We start from the raw sequence: 27617 nt of genomic DNA, 5'->3' as shown, positions 1-27617 counted from the left end.
ATCTTCACACATATTTTTAATTTCTTTATGGCAGTAGACCTTATTTTCAGCTCATTTTATGTTTTAGCGGTATTTCACTCAGTGTTTAGAACAGAATTGCTTTGGGTATGAATAATATTAAAAATAATTTCAACAACAACAATAATAATTATATTAAATCTATTTTTGCTTACCTGTGTCTTTGCACCATTGCTTAGTAAAAGACTGGTACGGCCCATGGCGGCAGCATTTGGTATGCAGTAGAAAAAGGAAGGAATTACATTACTGAGGCCATGCGCCAGTAGCTCCTGTGAAATCAAATATGAACAAATTGTTTACTTTTAAAGCACTAATATGTGAAGGTTAAAATGCTAACATCTTCAACTTTCAATATGCTATAGAATGTGTTAGTGCAAAAGTGGAAGTTTCTAAATACTCACAACTGCATAATTAAACATGTTCCAAAATAATCACACATATCCATGAGTATATCATCCATTTAATGATACGACCAAAATATAACTCCTAGGGATAAAAGTTAATACTAATGATGTGAGTCACTCACAAAGACGTTTAGGTTAGCATAAACAACAATCTTCAGAAATAAAAGCTTAGGAAGCAGTTACAACCAAACAACATTACACAATCAATGAATATAAACAATAGGACTGTACAAAAGGGACACTTAGAATATTAACCTGGCACAATAACAGTAGACAGTCCTAAATAAGTGGATGGGATAAGGAAGGGCTAAAGAGTAGCTACAAAGCAGTAGGGATGGGTTTAGGGAGGAACATGTAAATGCAAACACAAATCACCCACAAGAGAATAAGCCCATTGCTATTCACAAACGGCACTTCTTAAAGTTTCTGCAACTATAAACCACCCTAAACAGTCATGTTTGTACTCCAGCCCAGACTTGGAGTATTGATGTTTAATATTTTCCCCTGTACTTTACTATAGAGAGATCTCTGACCTAGCGGCTGTGGATATCTATGCATACATGTGAAAAGTTAAAAGTACTAACTTTACAATCATACATTCTGTTCTAGCAGTCTCCACCATCTCTTTTGAGGATGGGAGATATGTATGTCTGAACCTAGAAGTAAATGTACACTTCGAAATAAAAACCAAAAAATTGTTATGACACTACTAAGTGCAGTACTAACTAAGTTTACACAAGAGGAAATCTACACATGCAAATTTACATTTGTAAATAAGGCTCATAAGGAAAGATAAACACAAAAAATGGTATTCATACAGTGACTTAGTGACAAAATAATAATGCTGGTATTTAATTAGCATAAGGACAGCAATTGGTGTTGGTATAAGGTTTGGCACAAGGTAATGATGCACACTTTTCTTGATACAGGATTGTGAACAATCCAACAGCAGCTAATGATAGGTTTTGATGCACAAGGAAAGGAAAAGTGTGTGCTAAGGGACACTGCTATGAAATATTTGTATTTCGTATACCTAATTTAATTATGCAGACTTGGCTCAAAGAAAGTGAGAGAATATGAAACAAGTTTATCCATATGAATAGAAAACTGGATCATGTATTTTGCCTGTGCCACTAGGGTAAGTTTCTCACAATGCCTCCCTTTGAGGGTCTTAATGGGCAAGCAATTTTCTGTGGACTTTGTGAAAGTGGAACTCCCAGATATGCTTTGATATACCATATGCAGGACTAAACCAGACAAGTTATACTCCCAAGCAAACTTTTTTCAGGCTTACGTTTATTTAACGAAATCTAAAACTGGTGTGAATAACCCATAAAAAGCACCTTATGCGGTGAGTGACAATATCCCAAGCACTAGTGTGGGTCCTGGGAACCAGATGCAGGGGAAGGGAGTTACTGATACGGTACAGACTAGTGATACGGTTTCGATACAGAATGGAGTCAGTGTACCCACTGCTCCAGACATGCAGATACAGTTGCAACCTCCACCGCAGACACAGAGAATCTATCCAGACGTCCCGGTACTCAAGGATACTACAAATCTGATAGTGTCGCCTTACAGGGTTGCTTGCGCGAAGTTGCAGCAGTTGGTCAGAGCCTTACGCAGTGTGAAGGCATAGTAATGGGATAGCCCCTAACCATAATGGTTCCGCATTCAGTTGAAAGTTTGTTGGCTCGAACCAAAACTCAGCACATGACAAATGCTCGTCTTACGAAATATGAGACAATTATACTGGGGTCACCTAATGTTTCACTGAAACGATGTACTGTGTTGAAGCCGGCAACTCTACTTCCTGCTGAGAATACTGAAGTTAATAATGAGGAGGAGGTTGAGCACGACTGTCTTGAGGTAACAGAACTATGTACCAAGCCACGACCTGATACTCAAGATACACAGTTAAAAGAAAATGACTGCATTAAGTTTGTTGATGGGTCTTGTTTGAGAGATTCAGTCGGAACACTGAGAGCTGCTTACGCTGTATGTACCACAGCTGGTATCATTGAAGCTTCCTGGCTCGAGAGAGCGTATTCCACACAAGTGGCAGAGCTAATTGCCCTTACCAAGGCATGCCACGCAGCTGAAAATCTGAGAGTCACTATCTATACTGACATCAGGTACGGATTTGGAATTGTACATGATTTTGGCCAATTGTGGTCGCAGAGAGGTTTCATGACCTCTTCTGGTTATCCTGTGAAAAATGGTGAACAAATTAAGGATTTGTTACATGCAATTCAGTTACCTCTTGAAATTGCCGTGGTGAAATGCAATTCTCATGTTAAGTCACAAGACTTTGTGTCCATGGGAAACGGCTATGCAGATCAAGTCGCAAGGTTTTGCGCATTGAACTGTATATCGTTCAAGGATCAGTGGGAATTGTTACCGCAAACTGAAAATGACACATGCTTGAACCTTGCATTAAGGGTGGTTGAATACCCTAGATGAGCTAAAAACACTACAAGGTCGTGCTAGCAAAGAGGAGAAACGCTCCTGGCAAAGAATGCAATGTGCACAAAGGGCTGACGACTTGTGGGTCTCAGAGGATGGGAAATTAGTTTTGCCAAACAGTCTTCTGTCACAATTCGCTAGGCTCTACCATGGACAGGCTCACCTCGGGAGAGATGCGATGATCAGGTCATTCAAAATCGATTGGTTTAATCCAAAATTCATACATGCCACAGAGGTTACCTGTCACAGGTGCATCATCTGTCAACAGATGAATGCCGGAAAAGGGACTGTGGTAACTTTGAGCCACATAGGGAGAGCTGGCGGTCCATTTAGCAAGTTGAAAATGGATTTTATTGAAATGCCTGTTTGCGGAGGATTGAAGTACGTGTTGGTGATTGTGTGTGTTTTCAGTCACTGGATTGAAGCTTACCCCACACGTAGGAATGACAGTCTCACAGTTGCAAAGCTGCTGCTTAGGGAATTAATACCAAGGTTCGGGTTTCCGGTCTCTATAGAATCAGATAGGGGTAGACACTTCGACAACGAGGTGATTAAACTCTTGTGTGCCGCATTAGACATCGAACAGAAGCTGCACTGTAGCTACTGCCCTGAAGCATCAGGATTAGTAGAACAAATGAATGGTACCTTAAAATCAAGAATGGCAAAGATGTGCACAGCTACCAATATGAAATGGCCAGATGCATTACCCTTAGTGCTGATGTCAATGAGGACTACCCCTGATAAGAAGACAGGACTATCACCACACAAGATCTTAATGGGTAGAGCTATGAGGTTACCCGCAGTACCTGCAAATGCTCTAGTGAATATCACAGATGATATGGTGTTGGACTACTGCAAAGGCTTGGCTGATGTGATTCGCTCTTTCTCTCACCAGGTGGAAACTAACACATTGCCACCGATGGGAGATCCAGGTCACACCCTACAAGCCGGTGACTGGGTGGTTGTTAAGAAGCACGTGAGAAAGTTGTGTTTGGAGCTACGCTGGAAGGGGCCATATCAAGTAATCTTGACAACAACCACTGCTGTGAAATGTGAAGGCGTTCTAAAATGGATACATGCCTGTCACACAAAGAAAGTAATGTGTCCAACTGATGAGGAGCTTGAAGTTTCCGGCACAACAGTTCCAGAGAGGGAAGTCTCAGAGCCAGAAAACAGCCAAGAGGGAACTGAGACTGCAGGAGAGCCCACTGAGAACAGCCTAGTCCCTCAAACAGTGAATGAGTTTGAAAGAGGTGACAGTGTGCCTATCTCAGTAGAGGCAGCAGGAGAACTAAATCAAGGAGAGGTTCTCCCAGAAATAGACGGATACGGGTTAGAACTTGAACCCGTTACAGATCAAGAAGAAGAGGAAGAAGAAGGCGAAATAGTAGAACGAGATCAAAGTACACCGGCATCCCCTGAGCCTGTTGCAGGACCATCAAGAGAAAACACCATACTACAAGAGGAGGGTGCTGTTCAGTGTCCTGAAAGGTCAAGCAGGAAAAAGACGCATAAGGGAGATAATTGGTCAGAGAAACAGGCTGCAAAAGCAAGGAGCATACCAGGTGAAACGATAACAGAAGAGACTGATACATCCCGAGGAGAGGAGTTGAGTGAAGGAGAATTACAAGGTGAACGCAGACTGAAAAGAAAGAGAACTGCAAACAGAAGGTACGCAGGTCCTGAGTGGGCATATGCAACAACATCTGAATGGCAACAAGAATTCTTAGCGTTCTGTTTTGATCGAGAAGTACCAGGCCAATACTACGGTACCTGAAGTAACTCAAAGAAGAAAAACTTTGTTAAAATTGAAAACTGAAAAACTAAAGAAAGAGACTTATAAATTACCGGATGAGACATTGATAACCTGATTTGACTTTGGGAAACGTGATTATGACAAGCTGCCAACCTGATTTGACAAAAGGGTCCTAGCGTGAATGAAAACGCTGTAAATACACGCAGAGAGAGAGAGTAGAAAAACGTTTTATTTTGTCCTCAAGTTGGTTGTTGTTCTGCTATCTGATTCTATGCAGACATGGCTTATAATGGGGGTAGTAACAAGAAGGGTAAGGTGTGTGGTTGGTTAAGTCTTATAATAGGTATTATGTGTGCAATAATAATTGTGGGAGTGATTGTAGGAATGCCGTGGTTGGATAAGAAAGTGACTAACAATGCTTCAAAACCTGAGACTACAACATTAACACCGTGGGAAAAGTTTGAACAGGATGCAAGACACTTGCATGAGGGAACTAATTCAAAGGGGGAACTTTCTACTAATGTCTTCTATCGCTTGCTGAATGAGTATGTTGAGACTATGGATGCGAAAAATTGTTATGTGTGTACAAAGATTCCTTTGTCCGTGCAAGAAGGAGTCACCTACCATAGTTTACCGCTAACTTACGGGATAAGTTGTAGCTTGCTATTAACAAGATTCTATAATCAAGAGCATGTGCAATACTTTTATTCAAATCTGGATGTTGCGTTTTCTTTTGTACCTGTGATTGAGTTTCTGAACAAGTTAGCTAAGGAGCATAGTATAAAAATAGTTAGAGGCTTCTTTGAACCAACGCTTACATTTGGTACAGCTTATACACACCGCAACAATCTGACCTGCTTATTGACACCTGTAGAGAAAAGCTTCTTAGATCACACTGATGATAGACGCAAAGCATTGAAGGAAAGATTAGAAAAGGGGCTAGAATAACGCACATTTGCAAATGATTATGCTTACACTGCAATAAAGACGCAAGGCAAACTAGCTATAGACGCATTACATGTAGGGAGGCTTTGTATATATAGGCCAAAATCTGAGCAAGACACCTTATTTGTGGGAACGAGTGAAAGTAGGCATGTGTTTTTGTTTCAGAGTAAATGGACATTTATGTTAAATGGACAAGATCCAGCGATCCCTGGGATCTATTATATCTGTGGACTTATTGCTTATTACCGTCTCCCTAAGGGATGGTATTGGACATGTTATTTGGGAATAGTTTTCCCAGAGATTTACTAGATTGATGACTTAAAGCAAATACCTAAAACATCTGAATTACAACATGCTAGACAAAAACGAGAGACAGCGGCTGCTGTCATTGGAGATATATTTGGAGCCATAATTCCTTCAGTAGGGGTTATCTTAAACTCCATAAAGATTCAAAGGTTGTCTACTATAGTGGATAACATGCTGACAAATTTTACAGGGGCTATACTCCTGATGGATACTGAACTTGCTGCGGAAAGAGCTATGACTCTTCAAAATCGACTTGCTTTAGACATTCTTTAAGCAAAGAGTGGAGGGGTCTGCAAGATGCTCAACTAGCGGCATTGTTGCTCATTTATACCTGACAATAGTAAAAAGATTAGAGGTATGCTTACTAACCTAACCAAAGATAGCACAGATTTGAAGGAACTTGGAGTGTGGGAGAAATTTGGGAAAGGAATTGCCAGAGTAGGGAGCTGGTTTAGCAACATTTGGAATGGGGTACTTGCAGAAATCTTAGGGGGTCTATTAATTGTTCTGGCCCGTCTATTAGGATTATGGGGAGCATGCAAAATTAATGATAAAATTAAAAGAAATTGGACAAAAAGAACCAGAAAAAATGAAGAAAGTGAAAGGGAGAAAATGTTCAACAAAATTTGGGAAAGTTCACACAAGGGACAAGATGTTGAAATGCGTATTATGCGTAAAAGGGAAAAATTAAGTGAAAGGTCAAAGGGAAAAGTTTGTGTGATGACGAACGTCATCAGAGGAGGGACTGAGAGAGCGTAGCTTATATAATCTATATTAACATGAAATGTTTATGAATTAATGTGTGAAGATGCCGCATAGATACTATAATAATAGCGACTTTGCTTAAACGCGCACTTGAATTGTGACCATGAAGAGTGGCCACCAATCTATACGCGAACTAATGATGATGATCAAAATGTTTATGTTACGTTCAAATTAACTTATATTAACATTTGCGTTATTAAATCTGTATTGAAAATCCTCATAGGCCTTAAATTAGCATGAGCCGGAGTTAAGCTGCCTGGCTCTTGTATTAAATGCATTTTTTCTATTTTTCAGTGTGCTGACTCACAAGGGGCCATGACCCTGCAATGTTCTTTTTCTTCAAATTTGGAAGATGAATGTAACCATGTTAAATCCGTTCTCAGGCTCATTTTCTATGCCCATGAAATAAATGTTATAAATGAATTGAAACAGTGTAGATTAATGTAATGTACAAGGTCATTCAAACCAGTGAATACAACGGAACTGCTGACCAAAAGATGTGCAAAGAATTATCAAGAAATGAAGTCACACCGGACGTGTCACCTCTGAAGACGTCAATTACAAGGACCAATCAAAGACTTGTAAACCAATTAGGGGTGAAGATTAGGATTACCTAATGTCTAATTTGATAGGTTAAAGACAGTGGGGTATAGAAGATGTCCAATAGAATTTTGGGGGAATGTGCTACAAAAAAAGGATAAAAACCCGTGTCACAGAGAGGTCTCTTAGGTGGGTTAGGGAATGCTATTGATTTTATCCAGAAACTCTGTCACTGTTTGGTGACTTGAGATTACTGAAAAACCATCCTTGCCCTTAGTTTGTCCATCTACACTTTTCCTCCTTATGAGGGAAGTGCCCTTTTGCCCTTTAACTGAGTCCTGACTAATGGTGATCTGACTGATGTCCTGAAGACGAAGATTGAACCTGTGCGCTGACCTAATCCTTGGAGGGTAATTATGACAATGCATTTGTAATTTGTCTGCTTGCCTTTACTTTCTAGGTACCAACTGCTTGCTTTTGACAGAGACCATAGCTAGATGTTTTCCAAACTGGTGTTCTAAATTGTTTTGCATGAAGCCCAACATGCGAATGCTAATTAGTGGTTAGGACAGGTGTTCACCAAACTGACGCAAATAGAGAAACGACTGACCTTATACTATGTTGAATTGACGCGATATTGACTCTCTGCTAAATTTGATCTATGTTCACGCCGTGTTATATTCTAATGTTTGTGATTCCTGCCTTAATGAAATCTTATCAAAGTTGCCATATTGTGACTATGCTGTTATGTTTCTTGGTTTTGAGGTTAACGCACCTAATTTTAGATTGTAACTAATAGGGAATAAAATTCATAAAATTCTACTAAACTGGTGTGGTTATTCATGGCTGAAACGTCATGGTAGCGTCTTGAATTGATTAATGACTTAGACTAAGGTAAAATGTATTGTTGTGATAAATATTGATGACGTTATTGATTTGTTGATTGATATATTGATTAGCTATCTCGTCCTACGGTGTCTCTCAACTGGGTCAAAAGATTAATTGGCCTAAAACGAGTCCTGATGTGAAATAAATTATCATAAAGGGACGCGTTATCGGTTCTGGTAGCAGAGCGACGGTTTGGCCCTTTGGGGCCCTAGGACGGAGAATCATTGTTTAAATTGTTTTTCTGTGATAATTCTAATTGGAGGTATGATGTGTTTCTAAATTCACCATGACTTTCCCGGGATCTCGGAGCCTGCCTAAGTGAGTTGGGAATGTTCTCGGCGTCATAGCATGTATGGTATAGGGTTTTGCGCTTGCTCAGCTTATGCATTTTTGCAGGTGATTGTGAAATCTGTGTGTATTTAGGCCATGTAAATGTTGTTTTAGCAGGAGTGGGCGTACTCCCCAGTATGAGAGTAGGGAAGTCGGCGTACTTCCTATGAGTGTGGCGCTTTGTGCTCAAAATTATCCACGTGGTTGGTTGTTCATGTACGGACCCGTCGTGGTCTAAGACTCCGGAGTATATTGACAAGTGGAGGAGACACTTGGGTTTATGTTGTAATCTGTGCGTTTTCATAGGTCAATCGGGCATGGTTGACAAGTCGAGTTTGAGTCGAAATGTATGTGTGAAACCTTCGATGGAGATTTGGCAAGTTCTAAAGTGCACTAGGACAAACCATTGACAAGTCGAGAGTAGGATTTGCGGGTCAAATTCTACTTGCGTATGCGGGGACTGAAAAGGAGAGAGTAGCGGCCGAGGCTTCAAGTGAAATCTCTATAAAGTTCCGAAGCTAATGTGTTACCCTTCCTGTAGTAAACCGGCAGATTTGTGTTGTTGTTAAAGTTGCTTGCAGTAAATTTTGCATTAGGTTTGTGTGAATCCAGTGAGGGGCGGACGAGGCGAAAGACTTTGTCAGCTGCAGTGTGTGAGTGTGACGTCAGGGGTGCCGCGCTGAGATAGGTCAGTCGTCGAGAGAGGTCGCGCACGGATTGGCTGCCATCCGTGAGGGGCAATAGGTTGAGAAAGGTGGGTGAAGAGTGTCCTGGGAATTAAAGTCACTTCCTGATTAAATATAAATAAGAGAAAACGCAAAGATGAATTTTGTCAAGGCATTTAAGAGTGCTCTGAAAGGAGATGTATACATTATGGCGAGTGAAGGGGAGCCTACACCGCCTGAGGGTACTCCAGCTTACATAGTTATGGAGGAAAAAGGTGTCGCGCCTTGTTTATGGATGAAACAGTGGCGCAAATTAACAGAGAAAGAGGGAAGTTTAGCGTTCCCAGAACATGGGACATTCAATACGAAGGTGCTAGAGAATTTGAGGTGGATGTTAAGTACACAAAAACCACCTCCGAGGCCAGCTCAGTATGAGGCATTAGCGATTTGGGATTTAATGGCCCTTAAACATAGACAAGAAAGATTCCAAAGAAGAATAAAAAGAGCAGAAAAGTCTTATGCAGAAGCTAGGTGGGATAATGAGAACAAAATGTGGAGACGGGGAATAGTTGATGGATTGAAATTGTTCCCAGCAATTACACAGGGAGAAGAGATGCAGGGAAAGAAAGCCACTTGTAAAACAGACAAAGATTCTAGCAAGCCTAAGGAAACTAAGAGACCTTGGGAAGAGGAAGACGATTCAGATGATGAAGAATTCATGGATCGAATATTACATGATCGTCCGCCACCTTATGCGGTGAGTGACAATATCCCAAGCACTAGTGTGGGTCTTGGGAACCAGATGCAGGAGAAGGGAGTTACTGATACGGTACAGACTAGTGATACGGTTTCGATACAGAATGGTGTCAGTGTACCCTCTGCTCCAGACATGCAGATACAGTTGCAACCTCCACCGCAGACACAGAGAATCTATCCAGACGTCCCGGTACTCAAGACTACTACAAATCTGATAGTGTCGCCAGACCCGATATATACAAAATCAAGGTTAGTGCAGATTGAGTCCACTCCGCAATTGCTGCCCCAGCCGCATCCACAACTGATACCAGGATACAACCCAGTAGCAGGTCCTCCATTAATACCTGCCCCGGCTTCATTAGAACAGACCTTTGGAGATACTGCTCCATGAAGTTTAGGACCAGGTCAGACACGTGCTGCAATATCATTATCGATTACCGTTGGTCCACCGGTGCCATTGTATGCACAAGGTAAATCTGGCGTATGTGATCAGGGAGTAATGACCCAAGATGCAATAAGAGGAGGGTCCATAGGAACTCCCCAGTTAATGGCCGCAGGAGAACAAGCAGTTGAGAAACCGAGGTCTTTGATAGAACTTTGCCCAGTTGAAGCACCATTGGAAGCAATGAGACAGGCAGGGCTAGGAGTGTTAACACCACAGACAATAAGTACCAATGTTTCACAATCACCAATGATGCATGCAGGGAACATTTCACTGCAAGGTTTTACAGTACAACAGTTGAACGAGTGGTTAGAAAAGACCTATGCTTCACAGAAGACCACAGTGACTGCAGTAGAACCGGAAAGGATAGGGAAAGATGAGTACCTGAACTTTCTAAGATTGGGGGTGGAAGCTGCTGAACTAGTGGACGGAACAATGGAGGTAAACAGATTAGAGTCATACACAGAAGTAGAACTGAGATATCTGTACCCTAAGATTACTGAAGAGGTAGGCAAGGTACATCAGAGATTAGCGAACCTAGCAGACAAGTACAACATTAATATTGAGAAAACTAAACATTTGAAAATAAGTTACAGGTTAGACTTTGACGCAAAAGACTTTGAGCATATGAGGTCTGCTGGAATGAAAGCGCATTTAAAAGAAATAGTGCAAAGTACGCAAATTTGGGGTGCGCTAAAAAAAGGCGAAGGCAGATGTGCAAAGAAAAGAGATAAGGAGAAAGGAGTCAGTCCGGGGTCGAGTCAGGCTAAAGCTTCACCTGACACGGAATCGGTAAAAATACTACCCATGAGAGAAACAGCTGGTGGAGTTTTATTTCATGTGCCATGGTCCGGAGGAGACATCCTATCTTTTACAAATGATTATCCCAGATTAAGGGAGAAACCGATCGAGTGATATCAACAAACAGATAGGTTTGTGAAACTTGCAAAGTGTCTCTGGGAAGACTTGAATACCTTGTTTGAGATCATTGTTCCGCCTGATTTGTGGCTCGAGTGCAAGAGAGGAGTAGACTGGCCGACGAAGGAGCCGGCAAGGGATAAGGTGACCGGAGCTCCCTCTGAGGAGGTGATGAAGTACTATCATAAAGTGATTGAGTTTTGGAAGCATAAGGTGTCGTCGAAGGTGACTGATTGGCAGAAAATCCACCAGACCTCACAGGAGGTTAAGGAATCAATTCATGCTTATTATGAGAGATTGTTAAAGGCATTTAAACATTACAGTGGTACTGAGACCATTGAGCCAAAAGACATGAACCATCTCGTGTTTAGATTTGTTGAAGGGCTGAGACCAGAGGTTAGCCAGATGATAAAGAATCATCTTATTTGTTGGCAAGCGAAGCCGATTGATGAGGTGTTGCAGTATGCAAAATACTGTAGTGACGAAATTGAGCTGAAGCAGAAAAAGTTAAAGGAGAAAGTGATGATGATGCAGATAAGAGCTGCACAGGCAGGAATACAGGGAAATGGAGTTCAACAGATGATACAGCAGCAACCGCAAGTGAATGGTGTGTTTCAGGCACAACCAAGAGGTCGAGGTTGAGGTTTTGTGAATCGCGGTCCAGACTTGAATACTGTTGTGGTTCAAAATGACGTGCAGGGGATGAAAAAGATGTCACCATGTCACGCATGCGGGGGCGTGGGGCATTGGAAGCGGGAATGCCCGAATGAGATGCAGGATGGTGTCGTTCAACAAAGCACTAATGTCGGTACATTGCAAAATATAAGAGGTCAAAAGTTGAGAAATCAAAACTCGAACTTTCAAAATAACATGGTTCAGATGCAAGGGTTACAGCCCATGCAGCAAATGCAAATGCTGCGTGTTCAGCCAGCACAAATGCAGTAAGTACAACAGCAGGTTCCCATGGTACCTAGACAGCAAATGCAATTACCAATGGCTCCAATGGGACAGCAGCAGGTGATGCTTCCTCAGCAGGTCACAGGTCAAGTGATGAGTCAAAATAATACAGTACAGCAATTCCCATTGCGTGGTGAGGATGGAGTGAATGAGGAGTGGTCGGATGAAAGCTCAGATAGCGAAGAGTGCAGGCTTGCAGCGTCCCTAGAGGTAGATCAGAGGAGACCCTATGTAGAAGGAAACGTATTGGGTCACAAGGTATCATTCTTGGTTGATACCAGAGCTACACGCTCCACAGTCAGAAGTGCAGAGGTACCAAAATTACCACTTTCGGGGCGCAACATAAGGGTGGTCGGAGTAGCAAACCAGTACCTGACAAATCCGATTATAGATCCAGTGCAGGTTGAGATCGGCAACTTCCAGGGACTGCATACGTTTGTAGTCTGCGATTCGAGTCCGGTATCCTTACTGGGAAGAGACTTACTGTGCAAGACAAAATGTTCGATTAACTGTTCCAATGACGGAATCGAAGTGCAGACAAACAGTGAAGATGAAGGGGATTATGGTCAGTTCTCAGAGTTAGAGACAGGAACTACAAATGAAGATTACCCTTTGATTACAATGTTCCCGATGCTTACAGTGATCGACTTACCTGCTGAGTTACAGGGAACGGTGACAGAAAAAGTGTGGGATCTGACAGGAAAGGAAGTGGGATTGATAAAAGGAGTAGAACCAGTCAAAGTACAAGTAAAACCAAATGCACTGTTTCCCCAGGTACCACAATATCATATGGCACAAGATGTTCTTATTCAAGTGTCACAAATAATTGCAGATTTTGTGAAACAGGGAGTCCTGAAGGAAGTGTTGAGCAGCCCATTTAATTCACCGATAATGGGTCTCAAAAAGCCCTGTGGGAAGGCTTGAATTGTGCAGGATTTGAGGAAAATAAACGAGATTGTGGTAAAATGTTGCCCCATAGTGCCCAATCCAGCAGTGATCATGTTTCAGGTTCCATGTGATGCTGAATTGTTCACCGTTGTAGACCTATCACAAGCCTTCTTTTCAATACCTCTTCACGAGGATAGCCAGTTTTTATTCAGTTTCAAATTCCTGGATAAGGTGTACAGTTGGTGCAGAATTCCTCAAGGGTTTTCTGAGTCACCGTCCATCTTCAATCAGATATTGAAAAAGGACCTAGAATCCTTAGTACTGCCTTATAACTCGACTCTAGTGCAGTACATTGATGATTTGTTGATTGCATCCAAGACAAGGGATAACTGTAAGTATGACACAATTGCCTTACTGAATCATTTGGCAAAGAATGGGTATAAAGTGTCACCCAAGAAGCTGCAATACTGCCAGAAAGAAGTGAAATACTTGGGACACTTAATTGAAAAAGGGTCCAGGAGAATATCGAAAGAAAGAATAACAGCCATTTTGCCGATGAACCCCCCAACAACAAAGAGAGATGTCAGGATGTTTTTGGGAATGGTGGGCTACTGCCGCCAGTGGATACCCAACTTCTCAATTATCTCGAAGCCTTTGATCAAACTGACAGGTAAAGAGATCAAGGATGAGCCATATACCATAGCTTTGTCCAAGGAAGAGCTTGAGTCATTCATGTAATTGAGAGAGTGCATGTGCAGGGCACCAGCTTTGGGTATGCCTGATTACACAAAGCCTTTTCTATTGTTTTGTCATGAACATGATGCTTGTTCTTTGTCTGTCTTAACACAGGTCCACGGAGGTGCAAATCGCCCTGTAGCATATTTTTCAGTTACCTTGGACCCTGTCGCAGCAGCCTTACAGGGTTGCTTGGCGAAGTTGCAGCAGTTGGTCAGCGCCTTACGCAGCGTGAAGGCATAGTAATGGGATACCCCGTAACCATAATGGTTCCGCATTTAGTTGAAAGTTTGTTGACTCGAACCAAAACTCAGCACATGACAAATGCTTGTCTTACGAAATATGAGACAATTATACTGGGGTCACCTAATGTTTCACTGAAACGATGTACTGTGTTGAAGCCAGCAACTCTACTTCCTGCTGAGAATACTGAAGTTAATAATGAGGAGGAGGTTGAGCACGACTGTCTTGAGGTAACAGAACTATGTACCAAGCCACGACCTGATACTCAAGGTACACAGTTAAAAGAAAAGGACTGCATTAAGTTTGTTGATGGGTCTTGTTTGAGAGATTCAGTCGGAACACTGAGAGCTGCTTACGCTGTATGTACCATAGCTGGTATCATTGAAGCTTCCTGGCTCGAGAGAGCGTTTTCCACACAAGTGGCAGAGCTAATTGCCCTTACCAAGGCATGCCACGCAGCTGAAAATCTGAGAGTCACTATCTATACTGACAGCAGGTACGGATTTGGAATTGTACATGATTTTGGCCAATTGTGGTCGCAGAGAGGTTTCATGACCTCTTTTGGTTATCCTGTGAAAAATGGTGAACAAATTAAGGATTTGTTACATGCAATTCAGTTACCTCTTGAAATTGCCGTGGTGAAATGCAATGCTCATGTTAAGTCACAAGACTTTGTGTCCATGGGAAACGGCTATGCAGATCAAGTCGCAAGGTTTTGCGCATTGAACTGTATATCGTTCAAGGATCAGTGGGAATTGTTACCGCAAACTGAAAATGACACATGCTTGAACCTTGCATTAAGGGTGGTTGAATACCCTAGATGAGCTAAAAACACTACAAGGTCGTGCTAGCAAAGAGGAGAAACGCTCCTGACAAAGAATGCAATGTGCACAAAGGGCTGACGACTTGTGGGTCTCAGAGGAGGGGAAATTAGTTTTGCCAAACAGTCTTCTGTCACAATTCGCTAGGCTCTACCATGGACAGGCTCACCTCGGGAGAGATGCGATGATCAGGTCATTCAAAATCGATTGGTTTAATCCAAAATTCATACATGCCACAGAGGTTACCTGTCACAGGTGCATCATCTGTCAACAGATGAATGCCGGAAAAGGGACTGTGGTAACTTTGAGCCACATAGGGAGAGCTGGCGGTCCATTTAGCAAGTTGAAAATGGATTTTATTGAAATGCCTGTTTGCGGAGGATTGAAGTACGTGTTGGTGATTGTGTGTGTTTTCAGTCACTGGATTGAAGCTTACCCCACACATAGGAATGACAGTCTCACAGTTGCAAAGCTGCTGCTTAGGTAATTAATACCAAGGTTCAGGTTTCCGGTCTCTATAGAATCAGATAGGGGTAGACACTTCGACAATGAGGTGATTAAACTCTTGTGTGCCGCATTAGACATCGAACAGAAGCGGCACTGTAGCTACTGCCCTAAAGCATCAGAATTAGTAGAACAAATGAATGGTACCTTTAAAATCAAGAATGACAAAGATGTGCGCAGCTACCAATATGAAATGGCCAGATGCATTACCCTTAGTGCTGATGTCAATGAGGAATACCCCTGATAAGAAGACAGGACTATCACCACACAAGATCTTAATGGGTAGAGCTATGAGGTTACCCGCAGTACCTGCAAATGCTCTAGTGAATATCACAGATGATATGGTGTTGGACTACTGCAAAGGCTTGGCTGATGTGATTCGCTCTTTCTCTCACCAGGTGGAACCTAACACATTGCCACCGATGGGAGATCCAGGTCACACCCTACAAGCCGGGGACTGGGTGGTTGTTAAGAAGCACGTGAGAAAGTTGTGTTTGGAGCTAAGCTGGAAGGGGCCATATCAAGTAATCTTGACAACAACCACTGCTGTGAAATGTGAAGGCGTTCCAAAATGGATACATGCCAGTCACACAAAGAAAGTAATGTGTCCAACTGATGAGGAGCTTGAAGTTTCCGGCACAACAGTTCCAGAGAGGGAAGTCTCAGAGCCAGAAAACAGCCAAGAGGGAACTGAGACTGCAGGAGAGCCCACTGAGAACAGCCTAGTCCCTCAAACAGTGAATGAGTTTGAAAGAGGTGACAGTGTGCCTATCTCAGTAGAGGCAGCAGGAGAACTAAATCAAGGAGAGGTTCTCCCAGAAATAGACGGATACGGGTTAGAACTTGAACCCGTTACAGATCAAGAAGAAGAGGAAGAAGAAGGCGAAATAGTAGAACGAGATCAAAGTACACCAGCATCCCCTGAGCCTGTTGCAGGTCCATCAAGAGAAAACACCATACTACAAAAGGAGGGTGCTGTTCAGTGTCCTGAAAGGTCAAGCAGGAAAAAGACGCATAAGGGAGATAATTGGTCAGAGAAACAGGCTGCAAAAGCAAGGAGCATACCAGGTGAAACGATAACAGAAGAGACTGATACATCCCGAGGAGAGGAGTTGAGTGAAGGAGAATTACAAGGTGAACGCAGACTGAAAAGAAAGAGAACTGCAAACAGAAGGTACGCAGGTCCTGAGTGGGCATATGCAACAACATCTGAATGGCAACAAGAATTCTTAGCGTTCTGTTTTGATCGAGAAGTACCAGGCCAATACTACGGTACCTGAAGTAACTCAAAGAAGAAAAACTTTGTTAAAATTGAAAACTGAAAAACGAAAGAGAGAGACTTATAAATTACCGGATGAGACATTGATAACCTGATTTGACTTTGGGAAACATGATTATGACAAGCTGCCAACCTGATTTGACAAAAGGGTCCTAGCGTGAATGAAAATGCTGTAAATACACGCAGAGGGAGAGAGAAGAAAAACGTTTTATATTGTCCTCAAGTTGGTTGTTGTTCTGCTATCTGATTCTATGCAGACATGGCTTATAATGGGGGTAGTAACAAGAAGGGTAAGGTGTGTGGTTGGTTAAGTCTTATAATAGGTATTATGTGTGCAATAATAATTGTGGGAGTGATTGTAGGAATGCCGTGGTTGGATAAGTAAGTGACTAACAATGCTTCAAAACCTGAGACTACAACATTAACACCTTGGGAAAAGTTTGAACAGGATGCAAGACACTTGCATGAGGGAACTAATTCAAAGGGGGAACTTTCTACTAATGTCTTCTATCGCTTGCTGAATGAGTATGTTGAGACTATGGATGCGAAAAATTGTTATGTATGTACAAAGATTCCTTCGTCCGTGCAAGAAGGAGTCACCTACCATAGCTTACCGCTAACTTACGGGATAAGTTGTAGCTTGCTATTAACAAGATTCTATAATCAAGAGCATGTGCAATACTTTTATTCAAATCTGGATGTTGTGTTTTCTTTTGTACCTGTGATTGAGTTTCTGAACAAGTTAGCTAAGGTGCATAGTATAAAAATAGTTAGAGGCTTCTTTGAACCAACGCTTACATTTGGTACAGCTTATACACACCGCAACAATCTGACCTGCTTATTGGCACCTGTAGAGAAAAGCTTCTTAGATCACACTGATGATAGACGCAAAGCATTGAAGGAAAGATTAGAAAAGGGGCTAGAATAACGCACATTTGCAAATGATTATGCTTACACTGCAATAAAGACGCAAGGCAAACTAGCTATAGGTGCATTACATGTAGGGAGGCTTTGTATATATAGGCCAAATTCTGAGCAAGACGCCTTATTTGTGGGAACGAGTGAATGCAGGCATGTGTTTTTGTTTCAGAGTAAATGGACATTTATGTTAAATGGACAAGATCCAGCGATCCCTGGGATCTATTATATCTGTGGACTTAATGCTTATTACCGTCTCCCTAAGGGATGGTATGGGACATGTTATTTGGGAATAGTTTTCCCAGAGATTTACTAGATTGATGACTTAAAGCAAATACCTAAAACATCTGAATTACAACATGCTAGACAAAAACGAGAGGCAGCGGCTGCTGTCATTGGAGATATATTTGGAGCCATAATTCCTTCAGTAGGGGTTATCTTAAACTCCAAAAAGATTCAAAGGTTGTCTACTATAGTGGATAACATGCTGACAAATTTTACAGGGGCTATACTCCTGATGGATACTGAACTTGCTGCGGAAAGAGCTATGACTCTTCAAAATCGACTTGCTTTAGACATTCTTTAAGCAAAGAGTGGAGGGGTCTGCAAGATGCTCAACTAGCGGCATTGTTGCTCATTTATACCTGACAATAAATAGTAAAAAGATTAGAGGTATGCTTACTAACCTAACCAAAAATAGCACAGATTTGAAGGAACTTGGAGTGTGGGAGAAATTTGGGAAAGGAATTGCCAGAGTAGGGAGCTGGTTTAGCAACATTTGGAATGGGGTACTTGCAGAAATCTTAGGGGGTCTATTAATTGTTCTGGCCTGTCTATTAGGATTATGGGGAGCATGCAAAATTAATGATAAAATTAAAAGAAATTGGACAAAAAGAACCAGAAAAAATGAAGAAAGTGAAAGGGAGAAAATGTTGAACGAAATTTGGGAAAGTTCACACAAGGGACAAGATGTTGAAATGCGCATTATGCGTAAAGTGAAAAATTAAGTGAAAGGTCAAAGGGAAAGGTTTGTGTGATGAAGAACGTCATCAGAGGAGGGACTGAGAGAGCGTAGCTTATATAATCTATATTAACATGAAATGTTTATGAATTAATGTGTGAAGATGCCGCATAGATACTATACTAATAGCGACTTTGCTTAAACGCGCACTTCAATTGTGACCACGAAGAGTGGCCACCAATGTATACGCGAACTAATGATGATGATCAAAATGTTTATGTTATGTTCAAATGAGCTTATATTAACATTTGCTTTATTAAATCTGTATTGAAAATCCTCATAGGCCTTAAGTTAGCATGAGCCGGAGTTTAGCTGCCTGGCTCTCGTATTAAATGCATTTTTTCTATTTTTCAGTGTGCTGACTCACAAGGGGCCATGACCCTGCAATGTTCTTTTTCTTCAAATTTGGAAGATGAATGTAACCATGTTAAATCCGTTCTCAGGCGCATTTTCTATGCCCATGAAATAAATGTTATAAATGAATTGAAACAGTGTAGATTAATGTAATGTACAAGGTCATTCAAACCGGTGAATACAACGGAACTGCTGACCAAAAGATGTGCAAAGAATTATCAAGAAATTAAGTCACACCGGATGTGTCACCTCTGAAGACGTCAATTACAAGGACCAAGCAAAGACTTGTAAACCAATTTGTGGTGAAGATTAGGATTACCTAATGTCTAATTTGATAGGTTAAAGACAGTGGGGTATAGAAGATGTCCAATAGAATTTTGGGGGAATGTGCTACAAAAAAAGGATAAAAACCCATGTCACAGAGAGGTCTCTTAGGTGAGTTAGGGAATGCTATTGATTTTATCCAGAAACTCTGTCACTCTGTTTGGTGACTTGAGATTATTGAAAAACCATCCTTGCCCTTAGTTTGTCCATCTACACTTTTCCTCCTTATGAGGGAAGTGCCCGTTTGCCCTTTAACTGAGTCCTGACTAATGGTGATCTGACTGATGTCCTGAAGACGAAGATTGAACCTGTGCGCTGACCTAATCCTTGGAGGGTAATTATGACCATGCATTTGTAATTTGTCTGTTTGACTTTACTTTCTAGGTAACAACTGCTTGCTTTTGACAGAGACCATAGCTAGATGTTTTCCAAATTGGTGTTCTAAACTGTTTTGCATGAAGCCCAACATGCGAATGCTAATTAGTGGTTAGGACAAGTGTTCACCAAACTGACGCAAATAGACAATCGACTGACATACTATGTTGAATTGACGCGATATTGACTCTCTTCTAAATTTTATCTATGTTCACACTGTGTTATATTCTAATGTTTGTGATTCTTGCCTTAATGAAATCTTATCAAAGTTGCCATATTGTGACTATACTGTTATGTTTCTTGGTTTTGAGGTTAACGCACCTAATTTTAGATTGTAACTAATAGGGAATAAAATTCATAAAATTCTACTAAACTGGTGTGGTTATTCATGGCTGAAAGTTCATGGTAGCATCTTGAATTGATTAATGACTTAGACTAAGGTAAAATGTATTGTTGTGATAAATATTGATGACGTTATTGATTTGTTGATTGATATATTGATTAGCTATCTCGTCCTACGGTGTCTCTCAACTGGGTCAAAAGATTCATTGGCCTAAAACGAGTCCTGATGTGGAATAAATTATCATAAAGGGACGCGTTATCAATAGCATTAGTGGAAGAGCCGAGAAAGAAGAAAAGGCTTGTTTTATACTGTTAGCTGAGATTTTACGCATAAATTACAGGTCTGTGAAAAGGGTATAACACCTGGATTGAATTAATAGTATTCTTTGTAAAATGCTTATGTGAGGGACGGGGGCTTCCATCTGCAATTCATGAACGCTATATTAGAAATGGACGGAAAATGTTACATCTTTCTATTTTAATTAATATTTCTTTCCTTGATGATAAGGTGATTACATTGCAGGTACTGTGCACGGGTTGTTCTTTCCATTTGTTAATGAAATAAAATAACAATAAATATGTCAAAATATTGTTTATATTTATAGTGATGGAGGATGTATCAGGGTCTTCCATATAAAACAAACAACTCACTTTTCGCACTGGATGTTACCTACACCAAATATGTCACAGTATTTGTACAAGTATTGTGCTGGTATGCATAAAGGATGGTTTGTTCAATGTACATCTAGTAATTAAGTCACCTCACTGATGAGGCCCTCTGAAGCCAAAATGCTTCTGAAGTGTAGCTCCTGTAGGTTTCTTATGTTGCTGCTATGATGGGCATATTTGCATAAGGCCGGAATTCACTCTGAAATGACAGACTGCACGATGGATCAACCAACCTAAAGAAAAATAAATCTAGGGAGAGTGAAGGGGCATTGATGTTATAATGCCTGCACTAAATGTACCATTTGGTGTGTCACACTTTTCAGCCCATATAGTAAGCTGCACTCGTAATTTACAACTTTTCATAAGTTTGAGGCACATACTTATGATTAACTGATGAACCTTATACATTATAAGCATATCATTATGGTTTAAATGCATAATGGGTATACATAGTGGCAGGTTTCTGTCTGTGAAGCTTCCTCTACAGTTCCTAGGTTTATGTCCAAAGCCTCCATACGAATGCAATGGGGTCTGACACATAACAGTAATTACCTCCTATTCCAAACTTTTCATTTGGAATGAAACAAAGCATACAGAATCGTGCTTACTGTACCAATTTCCTCATGTTTTGCCTTTTTTTTCTCTCTCGCAAGCAATTTTGACAGGTTTTTCCTGGTGAAATCTGTAAGGGACGCGGTCATTACCACTGAGTTCAGTATTCCAATTGGAGCTGAAACTTTGAATTTCACTTACTAATTACATCTGAAGCTCAAACGTTTTTCATATGAGTTATATTTTGTAAAGAACAAAAGCCCATTCTGCGACGGTACAGACAAGCTAAATCAGTAGTAAAAATGGTGCCAGTGGTATTGCCAGCAATATAAAGGCATTAGGTTAAATAGTCCCACATCGATTTTTTGTTCTCGCATGAATATCCCCAGTTAAAAAAATATGCTGTGTCAGTGAAGACGCAAACGCTACTAACTTGCGAACAACTGAATCTGAATTATAGGGTTTCCTAACTCAAAGGAGTGGTAACGGTCATGTCACCTCTCAGACTTACAATTTCCAAACTTGTGGAGACCGTGCTCTCCATTCAGAGAAATCTCAACTGATGGTTGTGCATCATTGTCGTCCCCATGGCTGAAACTGTTTGCCACATATCACAGCTACCATGCTTCAACCCTCTTGTTCTGCATAACGAAGATCGGACCTGGGGAATAAATATGCTATCCCTCAAGCAATCTCAATTGCTGCTGTTTGCTACCCATACCCCTTTTCACTCAAGCCAGTCACAAGATCAGGAGGTGGAGTCTACTGGCATCCTGGTAGATCACTTTTGGACCCACAGGTCCTGATTCCCTCTTCTCCACCTCTTGGCAGTGATGGAAGAATGCCGTCTGCCTTTATATTCATTTGATTTTTGGTAGCTGGTCCTGTGGCCTCCCCTGCTGACCCATTTAAGCCTAACATCCCGGAGGCTGAGTGGTTAGGACTTTAAGTTAAGGGTATTTCTTTGTGTCTGTTACATTAGAGCAGTCTTATGGGTCAGCTACTATCAAAACCTAAAAAGTGCAATCGAGCTCATTCTGCACATGGTGTTCACACGCATTACTCTATGTCCTCTCATGTAATCCACTTAGAATTCTTGGCTCTCTGAGGGTCGTGTTGCTGCTATGGTTAGCTACATCCTCCCTGTGCGACAAATTTGCTGCTATTTCAACTGCAGGGTTTCTTGGTCATGGGGCCAATAATATACATTTTTGCCCCTTGTTTTAGATTTTAATCTATGCCCATCCACCCTGCTAATAAAGGGATAACTGGGTGTGGATGAGACATTTTTAATTACTTAGGTCCCTCTTCAACAAAATATTTAAAGTGATCCCTGGAACACGGTGGAGCCCACCTTGGCTCTTAGGGGCCAGGGTGAACCTGATTATGAAGCATGCCACTACTAAAATGGGGGAGGGTTAAATGTAGAGAATAACATAATTTCTCTGGAAACCACTAACCATTTGCACTCTCAGTAGTGTTAGGTGGGGGATACCCATTTTTGTGGGTTTTTAGAGGTGCCCCCATTATTTCAACTTAAGATTGTCACATGGCTCTCAAGAGGTTATCATCACTTTTGAAGTCTTGGAAAATATTTCTCTGAAACTTTGTACATTAAGGGTCATCTTGATGTTCTCTACTACCTGGTGAGAGAGCAAAGCTGCTATGCAAGGAGCCTTACCTGCCCTTTCTTCCTGGCAGCTTTGCTGTGCGACCCTCTCCATTTTCCACATTAATCAAACTGTTGAACTTCCCACCTTGGGTTCCGAGATGGCTGATTCAGATGTAGTGATCTGATTGCACTTAGTATGGGCAGGACTATCAGAATGTCCTTTAATAGATTTTTCAAAATGGATGATTGTTAGGTACCTTTGATCCTCGTAACATGGACAGAACACCAAGGGCCTCGTTTACAGCAAACTGGTGTATCGATCACAATGCACCAGTTTGCTTGCCCCGCCCTGCGCCCCCTAACAACACCATGTTAGGGCTTTATTTACAGTACAGTGCACCACTGCGACTGTTAGCATAGCTGCGTCAGAATTTCTGGCGCAGTTGTGGTGCTTTGCTGGACTAGCATCAAAAATGTTGACACTAGTCCAGCAAAGCCCGGGTAGGCACATTGAAAACAGTTTAGTGTCACTTTAACACCTGTCCTGACAGGTGCTAAAAAATGACGCTAGAATGATGCAGTGGAATCTTGTAGATTTCACTGCGCCACTCCTGCTGGCCTTTTTGCCCCGGAACGCCTCCCTTGCATACATTATACTTGGCGCAGATATAATTTGGTGCAAGGGTTTACAAACTGGCGCAATGATACCATTGTGCCAGTTTGTACATATGGCATGGGGTTGTGGACTCTTCTGTGCCACCGTAGCGTAAAAAAAAATGACTCTACGGTGGCGCAAGGGGCTTGTAAATGAGCCCCCTAGTGTTTCCACCATTACTGGATGGGCATGTTTCTTTCTATTTCCCTGGGGTATGACATGTGACTCTCTTAGCGGAGATTAAATGTGTTTGATTTTGCAAATGGTGATATTCTCCGCTCCAGGCAAGTGTTTTTACTGTAACTGTGCCTAGCAGTGACCTGGCTCTCATCCAACACTCCATTGTACACTGTAAACTGGTTGATGGTACCTTGGCCTTATTGTTTGAGGCGGCGGAATTGCTACATCTTCTGCTCTGTAGGCATGAGCGATTTCAATATTTTTCTATTTTCTTGATATGCATTAAATTGCAATGTGTTCAGCAGATACATGGTGTTTTATCTGTTTCTCATGGAGCACAAATATTAACTATATTTTCGTGAATTGAGGAATGTAGTGAGGAAAAGGTATCAACCTGTAATGCCAAGGTTACTTATCAATAATCTTGAGTACAATGATCGTACTCTTCTTTGTCAGATTCCTGGAATAAAACCCACTCACACGATATATCAGGTTTCCTTTTGGATTACAGAAGTTGCTTTTTATTGTGGTAAATTCTACTGGTGCGTTCAATATATTTAGGGAGACGTTAAAAAGCTGGGGGCTCACTGATGGGATGACTGTCTCACTGGTTCGGTCACCCTCTTTGGTGAAGGGTTGTGCCGAGGAAGATTAGGGCTGCATGAGTTGCTGTAAAACAAAATGAATACCACAGTACTGAAATTAACAAAAGGATCTTCTTACTTGATTGTCATCAGCAGAACATTTCATGTTTTTGGCAGAACGGTGTGCAAGGACTATTGACGCTGCATAACCAGCAAATGCTAGTCCAAAACCTTCAATGATTACTTCTGACAGAATGTTCATAGGCGGCGCTTGGGGTGCTGGTATTCTATAAAAACAAAAAAAAGACTAAGTACGGTGACAGAACACACTATAAGACAACATACTATAACAACATAGCATGTAAAATGTTTTAGGATTATTTATTATTACACTCAGTTAGTTTTGAACTTGCTCAATGCCTTTTGTGGAAATATCAAAAAGGTACTTCATTATTGTTTGTCTGTTTGGTACAGGGCATAGATGTTTTTTTTTTTAATATGATCCACATTCTCGTATGGAAAGCGTGTTCTACATAAAAGGGTACTTTATGATATAAATGAATCCGGAGCTCTTTGTATGTTATTCCCCTAATGCAATTCCATATCACCTTAATCTTTATTGGTAAAGCACATCTGACTGTCACGCCTACTTAGGAAGGAAGCCTTTCTATACCTTCCTGGTGAACCTCCCACTTCTGAGGATACTGCATATCCCTCCCTGCTCAAGATATCCAATCTGGTGTTGTCTACCCTCTGAAGGTGAAGCAGTGGCGTAGCGTGGGTTGTCAGCACCCGGGGCAAAGCAAGTAATTTGCGCCCCCTAACCCGGGGCAAGGCAAGTAATTTGCGCCCCCTAACCCGTGGATTTTAGCACTCGAGTCTCTTCCAAGATGTTGCGCCCGGTGCGGCCGGCCCCCCCTGCACCCCCTGCGCTACGTCACTGAGGTGAAGGCCAACAGAAATATGTGTGCTCAGTTGCCCGATATCATAGCTCTACTGCCTGAACTGTGGGGACTGGGTGCCTCTTCTTGTCTTCTCACAAGAGGAGGCCTGTGGGATAGACTGTAAGAATCCGTACCACTTTTGATCTCACCATTGATAAGGAGGCTTCTGTGCTAGTTGGCCCCTTCAGCTCCAACAAGTTATTTGGCAGGATGAATCTTATCTGTGCCACAAAACACAAAGAGTGCGTTCCCCACAATGGGCCTACCACCCATACCCAGAAGAGACGCTATTACTGCACATTTTGTGGGAAAGAAAGCAGAAAAGACATCCCATCAAGATGTTGGGTGTGTGTGCCAACCAGTACAAATCTGGAACCGAGGATGGAATGTCAACGAGAAGCTAAAATCTAATAAATCTCCTTCTGATCGTTTATCCACCCCTTTGGTGAAATCTAGGTATCCTTTGCCAAGGCTTTATCTAGCCGCTTCCATCAATCTCTCTTCCTACTTCTTTAAAAACACCTACCCTTAACATGAATGATCTTTAACTTTCATCATATTTCCCTGCTCCTTTCTAAAATAATAGAATGTATAGCTTTTTTTCAACTTCTTTCCCTTCCTTCTGAACAATGATCTCATTTCTCCTTTATAATCTGGCTTTCGTCCTGGCTATTCAACTGAATATTCACTTCTTTCTGCTTCAAACTGTATACTTCATGGTTGCTGAAATCAGCTATTCTCTGTGCTTACACTGCATGATATTTCTGCACGTTTGACACACTATTCTTATTTTCTTTTTTTTCTAATCATGGGGTTCCTAACACAGTTCTTAAATGGGTACAATCTTATCTCCCTGACTGAATCATCTCAGTTTCCTGTGCTCTACGTGTGCCCCCAAGGCTTGGTGTTTGAGCTATTTCTGTTCTCTGGCTATTCTAAACCTTTAGCTTCCATTATTTCTTCATTTGGTATTGACTCTCCTTTCTATGCTGATGACCCTCAGATCTAGTTCTCATTTTTATACTTCAACATTTCTCTTTGTAGTCGGGCCACTGCTTGTCTTTCCACTGTCCAAAACTGGATGTTGTTGTATTTCCGTAAACGTATCCTTAACAAAACTGACAATCTCTTCTTTCCCGACATCTCACCCATAACTATTCTGCCTCTTTTAACTGTTCTATGATTTCCATCGATTTCTCTACTTCAACTAAATATCTTGGGATTATCTTTGACTCTTCATTTAGTTTTTTCAAATAACTCTCCATCTGTGGTCCGGAACCATCGCTCTCATCTAACATCTGTAAATTCAAATCCTTTATTTATTTTTTCTCAAATTGCTTCTTCAGTCCTTTTTTGCATCATCTGTTTTCTCATCACCTTATGTTGGTTTTCCTAACTACGTCTTTATACCTCTTCAATCTATTCAAACTCCAGAATCCATCTTCAATTTTCCCTTGACTATTGTGCTTACTTGTCCTTGCTATCTTCTGCTTCCCAGGCTTCATGATCAATTCAGTTATCTCTTATTGTCTTCAAATGCATGCACTCACTTGCTCCATTTTATGTTCATTAATGTCTTCTACACACATTCACACTGGTTCACAATTCTGTCTTTCTGACTCCCGATCTCCATGTCCTTCTTCACTCTTTCATTCTTTTACACGTCTTGCTCTATGAATCTGGAGCAATCTCCTTATCTCTACTCACTCTTATCCTACTCTTTCTGTTTGGAGAAAACCTTTAAAGGAACACCTGCTGACTGTTGCAATGTAAGGCTATCTTGTTACACCTTTCGAAACATTCATCGTTACTGAGCATTCTACCATAAATGTTAATTGTAAGTGAAGCAACTTGGATAAACTTTTTATAATAAATCAATAAATAAATAAACATACGAATAAATAATGAAGCTTGCATTTGTCATCCAACCAAAAAGAGCACATATGATGTTTAGCACAGCGGCATACCTATACAGAACTAATGTAGTTCCAGATGCCTCTGGAACCAGAACACAGACACAGTCTCATCATTCAGGAAGTGATCTGCTGGCTAACACTTCTCTAGAAGATGAAAGGCTTTTATTTGGCGGGAGCCAAGAATTGCCCCTATGAAATTAATCCTCTTGGATGATATCCAAGAGGATTTGGGTTACTTTATGAAAACGTAAAAATCCAACAGGGTTGTGTGTGTCAAAACAATAATGGCCCCTTCTGAACCCTTGACTTTGCTCTGATGAGACAGTAAACTCAGGAGGGATGGTAATGGGTTTTCTGCAAGTGTCAAAGAAAATGCACTCACCAGAGCTTGGACCTTGCTAAAGGCTTTTGTGACACTCTGTACTGTTAGGCCTTGCTTTTGAGTGCCTCAATGTCTTGTATGCTAATTATTGCACTTGATAATATTCAACAATTCGGTGTTCATAATTTACCTAGTGCTACAATTATCATGATTCTGAGTTTTG

The 27617-nt window shown here is 41.3% G+C and overlaps 1 protein-coding gene across 1 annotated transcript in view; it reads right to left on the bottom strand.

The window, feature by feature from the left end:
• The window catches only part of SLC26A7 (solute carrier family 26 member 7), a 619854-nt gene that overhangs the window by 108949 nt on the left and 483288 nt on the right, over nucleotides 1-27617 (bottom strand). The window contains exons 7-8 of the mRNA XM_069219229.1: nucleotides 24352-24499; nucleotides 174-287 (exon numbers count right to left, since the gene is read on the bottom strand). Of these exons, the coding sequence (XP_069075330.1) occupies nucleotides 174-287; nucleotides 24352-24499 (262 nt within the window). The remainder of the gene's footprint in view (nucleotides 1-173; nucleotides 288-24351; nucleotides 24500-27617) is intronic.

Source organism: Pleurodeles waltl, chromosome 2_2, assembly GCF_031143425.1.
Source record: "Pleurodeles waltl isolate 20211129_DDA chromosome 2_2, aPleWal1.hap1.20221129, whole genome shotgun sequence".
Taxonomy (NCBI): domain Eukaryota; kingdom Metazoa; phylum Chordata; class Amphibia; order Caudata; family Salamandridae; genus Pleurodeles; species Pleurodeles waltl.
The sequence above is the reverse complement of the archived record's forward strand: the minus strand, read 5'-3'. Positions and strand labels throughout refer to the sequence as shown.